We start from the raw sequence: 12652 nt of genomic DNA, 5'->3' as shown, positions 1-12652 counted from the left end.
GATACTTTGTATTTTATGTCCCTATGTGAATTACAGCATTTAAAAAATAATCAGCCGAGACTCAAATGGATTCAAGCCACACATGGAACAGGCAGTCATCAGGCATACCAATAATCAAGTGCAGATAAATCAAGTGAGCACGCATGTGTGAAACAACACATAATTTGGAAACAATTAACACCATGATTTACACACTTGCTCGCAAACACAACTAATACTGTGTGGGGGCTTCAGTGCCTAGGCTTCCACCTCACTGCAACAAAGATTTCATAATAAATCTTATATTGTGTTCAAAATTAAACAACACAACTCCCTGAATAGGCAGTGTAGAATTAAACTAGCCTCAGTTTTCTTTGTTACAAAGTGAAGAACTAGTTAAAAACAGTCTTTGGCTTAACTCTGGGAACTATAGATTTCTGCTCTGGTCAATGAAGAAGAATAAAAAATATTGCCCAGAGTCCGGAGAAACAGTTTTAGTACCAATCCTTGACTTATATTCTCAGTTGCTGTTTTCCTTCCTTTTCAAGTTTCTGAAAGAGGGAGAGGAAGGAAAATGCAGATGAGAGCTGATACAGAGCTATTATGAGCCAAGGTGAAATTTGGGGTGGGGGGGGCACTCCACTCATAATGGGCACTCCACTTATAATGGCCAAACTTGGCCCTCCAGATGTTTTGGGACTACAACTCCCATCATCCCTAGCTAACAGGACCAGTGGTCAGGGATGAGGGGAACTGTAGTCCCAAAACATCTGGAGGGCCAAGTTTGGCCATGCCTGGCTTAAGGATTTCTAAATTGCTGGATTGAGTTTATGAAGCCCCTTTCCATTTCTCAGTTGTTACTCAAACCAGGGCCAGCCCACCCATGAGGCAAGGTGGGGCGACTGCCTTAGGCAGCAGGATTCACTGGGGCAGCAGATCCCGATGTAGATCTTTATTTTCATGGCCTTGTTCCTGGTGTAGATCTTCACTCGCCCCTTCTGCCCTTGTGGGGAGGAAGGTGCCATCTTAGGCAGTTTGCCTTAGGTGCCAAAATGTCTTGGGCCAGCCTTGACTCAAACCCAGTATGAATAGTTCCTACTATTCTTAATATTATCTGAAATGCAATCTTTGTCTTAATTATCCAAGTTCAAAACAGACAATGTTTCAGTCAAAAAGACACGCCTAAGCACACAAAGGTCGCAGTACACAAAATGCTGTGCAGTTTGTCACATAAAATTTCTAAATGTTCTTTATTACTAGTCATTATTTCATTTAAAATGAACTGGAATATGCCTCAGCTTGACTGCAAGAAACTAGTTACTAACTTAGGCAATCCCTTATTTCTTTCCTGAAGGCAATGTTGAAATATCTGGCCAAACTGCTAGAACAAGTCATTTACTCTGCCTCCACCCTTTTATTTTAGTACACTTTTTACATTTGCATTTACTTAGGGGGTGGGGTGGAGAATGAGTATCTTCATGGTATATGAAGGCCAGCACAGGATTAGGAGACATTAAAAGTACCTACGGGTTTAAATTTGCTTAACTCTGTCCTCAGAGGCAGTGGAAGTCCAAAGCTTGGTGCAGCCTCATTCTCATAATGACAAACCATACATCTGATTTGAGCCACTGTGGGTTACCACAGACTCAAGAGATAAGAATTAAAGATGTTGCTTAAGGTGTTATGAAGGTCAATCATTCATCAACACAATACCAAGATGCATTGCTACCTCGTTCTTCTAATATCTGTATTGTGGCACGAGAAAATTCCATACAAGCAGATCTACCACAGGCTCTGAGCAGACCACATTAACAAGAGAGCCCACAGAGACTTTTATCCAACCACCTCCTCCAATCACTGCTGACATGTAAATATGGAGCACTATACTTTGGCCAAAAGTACATGCATATTTTGAAGCATTTTAATGAACCCTAGAGAATCCTCTACTTCAATTCCTCCATTGTGCTTTCCTGTTAAACCTCATTAGCCCAACCTGAATGTCCAAGCCTTTATTAGCCTATATTACCCTGGAACTGGGACCCAGGTGGCGCTGTGGGTTAAACCACAGAGTCTAGGGCTTGCTGATCAGAAGGTTGGCGGTTTGAATCCCTGTGATGGGGTGAGCTCCCATTGCTCGGTCCCAGCTCCTGCCAACTTAGCAGGATTTATCCACGTCAAAGTGCAAGTAGATAAATAGGGACCGCTCCGGCGGGAAGGTAAACGGTGTTTCCGTGCGCTGCTCTGGTTCGCCAGAAGCAGCTTTGTCATGCTGGCCACATGACCCGGAAGCTGTCTGCGTACAAACGCTGGCTCCCTCGGCCTATAGAGCGAGATGAGCGCCGCAACCCCAGAGTTGGACACGACTGGACCTGATGGTCAGGGGCCCCTTTACCTTTACCCTGGAACTAGACTTGACTAGATAGCTTTAAAATGTCTTGTTAAGATTACTAGGTCATGAAAAAATGTATTACAAGTAATGTAATAAATGCAAATTTATTTAAAATACTTTCTTAACTGACCATCAAAAGAAACTCTGTAAAAAGTGTGAAATAAATTAATTCAAAACACACAAATACAATTGAAAACCAACAAACAAATAATTAAATGAGAGGTAAAATAAACACGAAAACACAAATCAGAATAGCACTATTTTTGTACATTGCTAAGGTATTTCCTCAATATAGAGTGGTTTATAAATGCTTTAAAAACAACAACCAATCACCTAAAATTGAATACTGTAATGACCAAACAAGACCTTCACTTGGAGCTGAAAAGTTTGTAATGTCTTAACCAGTGCTTCCCCCCCCCCCTTAACAAAATGTTAGGAGTACTCTCATTTTCCTAATATTGAGATGCTGCCCCTCAATGAGGCCAAACTTAGATTCACAGAATGTTTAAGGGTATACATACCCCTGTGTACCCACAGAAAGAAAGCACTGGTCTTAACGCTGTTTTAGAGGCTTTACCTATATTGCCATTGTCACAGCATTCAAAAGGCACGTCATTTGATCTATGAACAAATATGACCATTCACCCTGCATTATTTGGGTAATGGCCCTAAGAATGATTAACTCACCTGTAACTGTGCAGAAATGGGACAGGCATCGAAGGAAAAAGATTTTGGCAATCCCACCTGCCATTGAACACCAATGTGTTTTGACTACTGTATTTATGCGAATCTAATGCACACCTCAATTTTCAAAACCTTGAAACCAAAAATGTTGCTGGTGTATGTAAATGTACCATCGAATCTAATGCACACCCTAATTTTGGGGATGTAATTTGGCCAAAAAAGGTGCACATTACATTTGAGAAAATATGGTATATATAGGCAATGACCAATTTATGCACGTCAGATTTATGTGCATCACAGCAACTCAAGAGGTGGCTGTAAAAGGGGGCAGAAGGGGGCAGAACAGGGCAGATTTATGCACGCTCCACTGGAATATTTGCAGCCAGGAATAATTGCCCGCCCCAAGGCAGCTCCGGGTGCCAGGGTTCAAGAGAGGCTCTTGCAGGAGAAAAGCAGGGCAGGAAGGATCTCTCAGGGTGGGAGACCAGGAGAAGAGGTGAAAGCTGACAGAATCTGCCTTTCTATGTGTGGATAAATGATGAGATATGCACATTATAAATGTGATAAAAGGTCTTTTCAGTTGTTCTTTTTCTATTCTTTTCCCCCTTTCTCTTTTCATTACAATTGTGCTTTGTATTTTCTTATAAATGAATCTGAATTGTACTGTTTAATATGTTTTAAAAACTTTTATTAAAATGGTGTTATATATATATATATATATATATGTAGAGAGAGAGAGAGAACCAAAGCTCTCATTCTTATTATTGCAGATGCTTATCAATATGGGCTGCTTCAAACAATGGAAAATAGAAATTTCCAAATTTATCTGGCAGGGTGGAAAACCTAGGATAAAATTTAAAATATTTACGGATATGAAGGCAAGAGAGGTTTTTGCCCTGCTGTACTTAAAAATATACTATGAAGCAACCTGTTTGATTTAGTTAAAATATTTTTTATTATGGAAAAAATGTTAGACTATTAGATCTAGAAGGCTGTGGTAACAGTTTTAGCTGGCATGCTTGCTTATGGTATGAAAAGGTAAAGGTAAATATTTTTTTTCTGAACCACCCAATAAGAAGAAGTCTATATGTGGTATGGAATAAATATAAAGACCTATTAGAAAAGAGGAAAAACTTGTGACTGTCCCCAATTGAAGCTAGTTCTTGGGGGGGGGAATTAATATGAGGGGGAAATGGGGCACATATACAGATTTATTATGTTTTAAGGTGGTAGAATATAAAATGAAAAGTCAAGAAGAGGCAAAATAATGGATATCATACTGGATTTAATAACGTCAAATGTATGAATACTTTTTAAACTCATTAAAAGGTTTTGGAGGTGGAGGGTTGGACTTTGAAAAAAAATTATTGAGTGGCAACAAGAAATTGATCTCCAAGATGTACAAAATGTTGCCTGAATGGGAAACAAGATGAGTTGGTAATATCAACAATGATTCACTAGGCTCTTGACCCAGGGCATAATATAGAAACGGTTAAGTGTGAAAAGTTGTGGAAAAGTGATCTTAATTTTACTGCCTGTAGTGGGCTGAAAGAAAACTATATGAAAATGATATATAGATGGTATATAACAACCCTGAAAATGGCTAAAATGTATAAGAATGCTAATAAACAATGTTGGAAATGTAAACAAGCTGATGGTACTTTATTCATATGTAGTAGTTTTGTAAGAAAGCAAAGCCTACTGCAAAATGATAAATGCTGAATGAAGTAAAATGTTTAAAATGACAATAGGGGAAAAACCAGAAGCTTTTTTGCTAGGTTTGCTTGGGCCAGAGATATCAAAAATTATGCAACAACTGCAGCAAGGATTTTATATGTGCAGAAGTGGAAAAGAAACTGCAATACCCACAAGAGAAGAATGGATTAACAAGTTATGCCAAAATGGCAAAACTAACCACTGGACTAAGAGACTCTAATGATGAGGTATTTGTAGAAGAATAGAAACCCTTTTCACATTACTTAAGAAAATACTTTAATTTTTTTTGGTTTATATTTTACAGTTTGTGTGATATTAGAAACAAATGGGCAGTTCAGAGAGTGGAGATATAATGTCTTATCAAGTGATATGGGAAGTCAGAGAAAAATAAGAATGGTAACATATGACTCCCGGTCTACTGCCATTGCTGACCGGCGGGAGACATAGCTGCCAAGTCCGGATCGTAAAGATCCGGGATCGGTAGCGCGCGCACGACCGGAAGTTGCGTGAAGCAACTTCCGGTGGCGCTTCGCCCTTCTATGGGCACCAGAAATTGGCGGCGCCAGCGCCGGAAGTTGCTTCCGCACATGACCGGAAACACGTAAAAGCGACTTCCAGCGCCGGCGCCGCCATTTTCTGATGCCCATAGAAGGGCGAAGCGCCACCGGAAGTCGCGTCACGCAACTTCCGGTCATGCGCGGAAGCGACTTCCGGCGCCGGCGCCGCCATTTTCTGGTGCCCATAGAAGGGCAAAGCGGCACCAGAAAAATGGCCGCCAGGAAGAATCGAATTTAAGGGACAATGCCGGGATTCTCTGCCAAACGGGAGACCGCCGGGGAAACGGTGAGAAAAAAGGGGTTTTCCCGGCGGATACGGGATACTTGGCAGCTATGGCGGGAGAATCTCAAGCTCAGAGATTCTCTAGCACTGTGAGGGAAGGGGGAGCCGTGAGAGTGCCGCGGACCCCCGAAAGAGCTCTAGATCGAGTGTTCTGGAGACATGGGAATTCAACCGCACCTTTTTCTGTCTCCTCCTTCTGTTGTGAATAAAAAGTTTGACAGCTGTTCTTTTTATAATTGGATATATGAATTTTAAGATACGAAGAATTAAAAATGAGAGTTTGTAACCAGATCGGGCATAATTTCTGTTTCTGAAGTTTGGAAATACGAACTGCACCATTTCCTGCTCTAATCTGTGCTGTTCACGAAATTGGAGACGACCAGGATGTCAGTAGACACAACATGATCTGACTTTATTGACTTTGAAAAGGAACTTTTGGAATTGCTTTTGGATTTTAGGGATGAACTGTGTCAGAATGTTATGCAGATTTAAAAAATAAGATAGAACTGTGTGGAAAGGGAGAAAGGACTAATCTCAACAAAGTATGAAGAGAAGCAAGATGAACAATCATTAGCCATGGACAATGTAATTGAATTTAAAGATGAAGAAGCTGCATGGAACATTGTTCCCTCAGTGAGAGGGAGGGAACAGGACTCATACTTGATTCAAAGAGCCTTCAAGGAAGAACCAGCATGGACTAATGCCCTCCCAGGGAGAGAGGGAAGACAGGACCCATGCTGGGACCAGAACTTCAGTGGTACCAAAATTTAGACATGGCTGGAAAGTGGAAATGTAGTTGGATGGTATTGTGCAATAGCCATGAAGTTGGGGAGGCAGCAGGGGACAAAGAAGGGAGAGTGGTGGATAGGTGGTGAAAGAGCAGGAGTGGGGTGAGGAGTAATAATGGATGTTATTTTCTGACTAATCAAGATGGCCCGAAACTGGAACGATCTATGGCAGTGTTTCTCAACCAGTGTGCCTCCAGATGTTTTGGGACTACAACTCCCATCATTCCTGACCACTGGTCTTGCTAGCTAGGGATGATGGGAGTTGTAGTCCCAAAACATCTGGAGGCACACTGGTTGAGAAACACTGATCTATGGAACTGGCTGATTCATCTGGGGGACCCTGAGTCCGGGGGCGGTGGGGCTGAATTAGATTTAAGTGTTTAAATGTTATTATGATAAAAGAAATAATATTTGAATGTATGGGAAAAAATTGGGTATAAATTTGAGATTAAGGGGAGAAGTAGAGGATAGATGGATGGGAAAATAAATTTAGATTTGGATTAAGATAAACTACGGGTGGAAGATAGTTGATACATTGAAGAATAGAAATAGTTGTGAGATAATGAAAAAAATGTGTTAGAATGATTTAAGATAATAAATTAAAATTGCTTAATTTGGAGTTAAAAAATGGACCCACTGTGAGGGGAATCGAGGAAGTCTACAATGTTAATCAAAATGTTAGATTTGATATGTTTTTCTTTTTTATGTTTTTATTCCTTATTTTTGTTTGTTTTTTGGAATGGAATGTTAGAAAATTAATAAATATTAGTTGGAAAAAAGATGTACTATGTAAAAACTTAATAAAAATATTTTTTATATATAAAAGAGACGTGCATTTACTTCTGACTTTTACTAGAGTTTGACCTAGTGTTCTTTAAAATATTGATACTGGGATCAGTGACTTCAAAAAGGACAAAACAGTCATACCTCGGGTTGCGAACGCTGCGGGTTACGCGTTTTCAGGTTGCAGACTGCACTGAACCCGGAAGTACCGGAACAGGTTACTTCCTGGTTTCGGCGCTTGCGCATGCTCAGGAGCGCCAAATTGTGTCACGTGCATGCGCAGAAGCGCTGAATCGCATCATGCGCAGACGTGGCACTACAGGTTGCGAACGCTGCACGGATCACGTTCGCAACCCGAGGTATGACTGTATAAACAAACACCTGAATAACAGGAGAGATAATAGAATCCAGTATAGCATGCATTCTTGTTATATGGGACATTGTCAGTTAATGTGCCTTTTCCCAGCATATAATATTTTTTTTGCCATCCATAAATAATTCACTGGATCAGACCAAAGACTCCTGGTTTTATGGTATTTTGATATGTTTGGGTGATGTGCTTTATATATTGGAAAACACCAATAGTGGAAGAATAGGGTAGTGAAAGGGGTGGGGTGCACTGGGCGGAACTTATCTTGGAGGTGAAACACTGGACCCCAAGGTGCAGTACCCTCCAGCCCCATGCCTGCGACCCCCCCTCAGCCACCCTCCAGGAGGGACGAGTGGCTTGGCCCTGCATTGCTTTTGCTGGCAGCACACATGCATGCCATGGCCCCCTCAGCTCCGGCAATGCGCCCCGCCTCAGATGCCCCACCCCATAGAGCGATGCACACCCGCTGGTGCCCACCTGCCCTGGGTGTCACCAGGGCTCTATACGCCACTGGAAGCCACACACACATCTTTGATACTCTTATTAAACTCCATTATGTTTTGTCATTTTCTAATCTAAAAGACACAAGCGCTTACAGCCTTTCCTCATAGAACTGATGCTTCCAACTCTTTATACTTATAGTAGAAGTAAATAATCATGATAACAATAACAATAATTGTACCCCAGTCACTCTGGGTAGCTTCCAGCATATACAGAAACATAATAAAGCAGCAAACATTAAAAACCTCCCTATACAGGGCTGCCTTCAGGTGTCTTCTAAAGGTTGTATAGTTACTTAACTCCTTGACATCTGATGGAAGGATGTTCCAGAGGGTGAGCACCACTACCAAAAAGGCCCTCTGCCTGATTCCCTGTGAATTCCTTTCTCGCAGTGAGGGAGCTGGCAGAAGGCCCTCAGAGCTGGACCATAGTGTCTGGGCTGAATGACGGGGGCCGAGGTATTCAGGACCGAGGCCATTTAGGGGTTAAAAGTCAGCACCAACACTTTTGTGCCCAGAAATGTACTGTACAGGTGCCAATACATTTATAGAAGCAGATTTATTGTTATCTACAGCAAATGAATATTAGATCATGCCCCTTATTAGCATTTGCCAATAGAAAGCAGGCACCGTGCTCATTTGGAACCATGATAGCAACATAACACTGTTAAGCCAGTTTATCACTTAATCCCCCAGAACTGAACATGTAACTGCACCAGATTCCTTCACTGTTGACATTTAGATTGTAAACTCTTAAAGGCGGGGATTTGTCTTTTCCCCTTATGATACCCTGGAAAAATACAATGTGAAATACCTCTAACTATTGCTTTATCAATCTTCAGACAAACTATGGTAACAAGATGAAGTCAAAACAGATACATCCGCTCTTGTCCTTGACAGCAGACAACACTGAGGTTGAAACAAACACAATTTGCATCCCCACCATAACATTAAAAACTGAAGCTGCAGCCCAAATTCAGTTACACTGGTGACCCAAGAAAGTTATTCCTGCCACCAGTTTTTTTAAATTAACATATGTGTTAGTCCATAGACCATAGCAGAACCTGTCTGCAGTTATCCCTTAATAGCATTATATCAAATATGTACCGGTATATAATGCTAAATGCTTTGTTTTCAGTATATTTTTGCACTTTTATTCTTCAAGGACCAACTCAGACTAGCCACATTTCAAAATTGTTTTATCTGAACTACACAAAGGTAGATGGGAGTTAACTGAAAAGAAAAGGGCAACCCTGCCCCAATTACATCACTACCAACAGGTATGAACTTGCTGTTTAGAGCAGAGAGAAAAACTTCTTGATGTTAAGATTGTGCAATAATCTCCTCTGAGAGGCGTTTCTCCTTTTCAAAGTTAGTTTTATTGTCCAGCGTCATGAAATGCTTAAACCACTTTTGCTCAGCTCATGTACCAGATTTTTTTTAGCTGCTGGTTTTCCCCTCGGGAAAGAGGCAGTAAAAGGGGAAAGAAAGAAGAAAACCTTCATTTCCCCCCTTTTGACAGATTTCCAAAATAAGTAAATTTGCCTGGAAATAAAGCTGGCTCCTTGCTCTAAAAACTTCACAAAAGTGAAGGGAAGAAGAAGAAAGGGGAAACCACTTACAGATCAAAACAACTACCACCAAACTCTCTCCCACCATCCCTGCTGTAGCTTTTAAACTGGTTTTTCAGCAACAACAGAACACTTTCTTTACACTTCTTAAAGTTAAGCCAAGTGAAGGGAGACAGAGAGAGTGGGTGAAACTCCAAGCAAGTTCCTATGAGGTTGGCAAGGCTTTCAATCATAATAAAGGCTAACAAATTACTTAGATTGGGAACAACTTACATTAATAACTTCTACACCCCCCCCCTTTTAAGGAAAAGCAGAGCTGAAAAGGCACTGGTCTCATGGTGAACTATTCCTTGTGCTATTCCTTAACTATTCCAGATAGTTAAGAGGTCATTTTAAAGGGGGGTCAGGGAACCAAGCATACAAACACATTGCACTTGCAAACCTCAAGTCTGGCTGGAATGCTAGTTACTAGGCATGGGCATTCCAATGAATCACTGGTGGTTTCCCCCACTTTACAGGAAAAGGATAATGAACTCTGGGCAGGAACCACTTCACAGGGTATCTGGGTCCTTGTGAAACTGACAAAGTCCACACATAAACAACAGACTTCTCTCCACTATCAATTTGTTCGTCTTGGCCAAGTCTCTTCCTGTAAAACCCCAGAGAATCATATGGTACCTTAAAAGCAAATAACTTTATTACGACATAACCTTTCAGAAGCTGGGCAGCACTCTAGAATATGAACAAAATAAGAAAAATAACTAGGAAAGATTCTGGGACAAGTTCTCTATTGGGGGTCACCTCAATGGCAGACAATGTTGGCTCCCATTCTTAGAAGAGAGGTCACTGGGTATAGTGGGAATGTGTGCCTAATTTGTTCCTGTTGCCTCTGTCCTCCTGTCCTGTTATTTAAGAAAAGTCTGAAGTTGCCAGCAAGTTACCCAGGAAGTCGGGAATAAATTGTGGCACTTGTACCACCTCTAGTTTTCACTATATTGAGCGTTCTCTCCAAGACCTAACAACTTATCACCATCACAGTCTGAGATCCCCACAAAAGGATTCCTATTAGCAAATATTATTACTACGTACTATCAAACAATTATGGCACATGTTCTATGATAACCAAGGAGGCATCTGATGCAAAGCCACCACCACATAGAGCCAGTCTAGAGTAGGGTAAAGGTAAAGGGACCCCTGACCATTAGGTCCAGTCGCCGACGACTCTGGGGTTGCAGTGCTCATCTCGCGTTATTGGCCAAGGGAGCTTCCAGGTCATGTGGCCAGCTTGACAAAGCCGCTTCTGGCGAACCAGAGCAGCACATGGAAACGCCATTTACCTTCCCGCTGTAGCAGTACCTATTTATCTATTTGCACTTTGAGGTGCTTTCGAGCTGCTAGGTTGGCAACATAGCTGACACGTTCTCCCTTTTTAAAGGGAAATTTCCTTATGCTGCATAGGCTCCCTCGTGAGAAAAGGGAAAAGTTGACAGCTATGGTTGGCAGTAGTACTCCCTGGAGTAGGGAGCCCAGACCAAAGGCTTCAGGGCCAACCCCAGAATACAATTCCACAACCCCAAAAGTCAAAATTTTAGCACAGGTGAAAACAGTGGAATTATCCAAGTATTGGCCAGCACTGCGGGAAAATATATACAAACTAAGAGAGTAGGCAAAACCAGGGGCCCTAAGTTGACTCACAAGGAGCATGTGCAAAGTGCCCTCCTGACTAACCAAGGCACCTCCAACATGCAGTTCCCGAGTGTCGACACCTTTCCAGAGGAACTGAACCCCGCGAGCAAGCGGGCGGCTCTTTCCCAGCCTCGCCCTCTCTCCGGCTCACCTTTCTTCTCGTCCACGGCGCCGCACAAGCGGCCGGCCAGCAGCCCGACGAGGAGGGCGGCGGCGGCTACATGCCTCGCCCAGAAGTTTCCGCCGCCGGCGAGCGAAGACGAGAGACCCCCGCGCCCCATCTCGGCGCTGGCGGCGATAGATCCCGCGCTGCTGCTGCTGGCGGCGGTGGTTAGGCAAAGACCGCGCGCGCCGGCGTCCTGCCTGGGTGGGCTCCTCCTCAGCAACCCCTCTCGCGCCGGGCTTCCTCTCCAGCGCCGCCGAGGACCATGCCAGGGGATCGCCGGCTGCTGCGCTCGCTGCTCTCCGGCAACCTCCTCGCCTCTCCTCCCAGCGACGGAGAGGAGGAGCGAGAAGAGGCTCTTTGGCCGCCTCTCTGGCGCTCGCTCGCTCGAGGGCCGCTGACTGCGCGCTCGCTCGCCCGCCCGCTCGCTGATTGGGCGAAGGGGCGCTTCTCCCAGAAACTGGCCCCTCTCCACGGGCGGAAGGGGAGCTGGCGCCCCGCTCCAGGTGCGAGGGGCGCGGGAGGCGCCGGGCCAGCCGAGCGGAGCTGCTTTGCGCGCGCGGCGGCGGCGACGAAGCGCAGCGTTGAGGGAAACGCGCCTGCCTTCTCTCCGCGAAACTCGCCGGCAAAACTTTCCCCCCTAATGCGTCCTACGTTTACAAGAGCTCAAGCGGCTCCCTCTGAGGATTCCGGCAAACCAATGGAAAGAGAAGACTGGGGTGGAAATTGGAATCAAGGGAGAAAAAGAAACGAGGGGTGGCGGGCAGGGTGTATGTATGTTGTCCGCGCTGCCTTCAGGTGGAGTTTCGTACCTGCCCAGCGCCGCTGGTGGGAAGGGCGAGAAATTCCAGTCGGGCTGGCTGAGCTGGGCTGAGCCCCGCGCACGCGCATTTTCCCTCCGCTGCTGCCTCTGGTCCACCTTATCCGCGGCTGCTACAACTACTGCCACGCCTTATTGACCTGCAGCTGCAACTTTCCAAGCCCTGGAGATGGTGGAGAGGAGAAAAGCGGATCGGAAGCCATGCCGAATGCAAGCAAGGGTTCCCGCAGTAATAGAGTGGGAAGAATAGGGTGCAGGCAGACTGGGCCCGTGGGTGGGTGGGTGGGTGCACCGTCAAAAGGCAGGCCGTTCGCCCATGCGTTCCTGCAGCCACTCCGTGCCATCTTACTTTGTGCATTACGG

The 12652-nt window shown here is 44.0% G+C and overlaps 1 protein-coding gene across 3 annotated transcripts in view; it reads right to left on the bottom strand.

The window, feature by feature from the left end:
• EGFR (epidermal growth factor receptor) overlaps positions 1-12313 on the bottom strand; it is a 155326-nt gene extending 143013 nt beyond the window's left edge. The window contains exon 1 of one of the 3 annotated variants that reach the window (XM_035101352.2): positions 11458-12313. In XM_035101352.2, coding sequence (XP_034957243.2) covers positions 11458-11587 — 130 coding nt within the window. In that variant the 5' untranslated portion in view covers positions 11588-12313. The remainder of the gene's footprint in view (positions 1-11457) is intronic. The other 2 variants (XM_035101351.2, XM_035101353.2) reach the window with 2 other exon arrangements.
• Between the last annotated feature and the right edge of the window lie 339 nt (positions 12314-12652).

The sequence above is a fragment of the Zootoca vivipara genome, chromosome 12, assembly GCF_963506605.1.
Source record: "Zootoca vivipara chromosome 12, rZooViv1.1, whole genome shotgun sequence".
NCBI lineage: Eukaryota > Metazoa > Chordata > Lepidosauria > Squamata > Lacertidae > Zootoca > Zootoca vivipara.
Note: the sequence above shows the minus strand (reverse complement) of the source record. Positions and strands in the feature narration are given on the sequence as shown.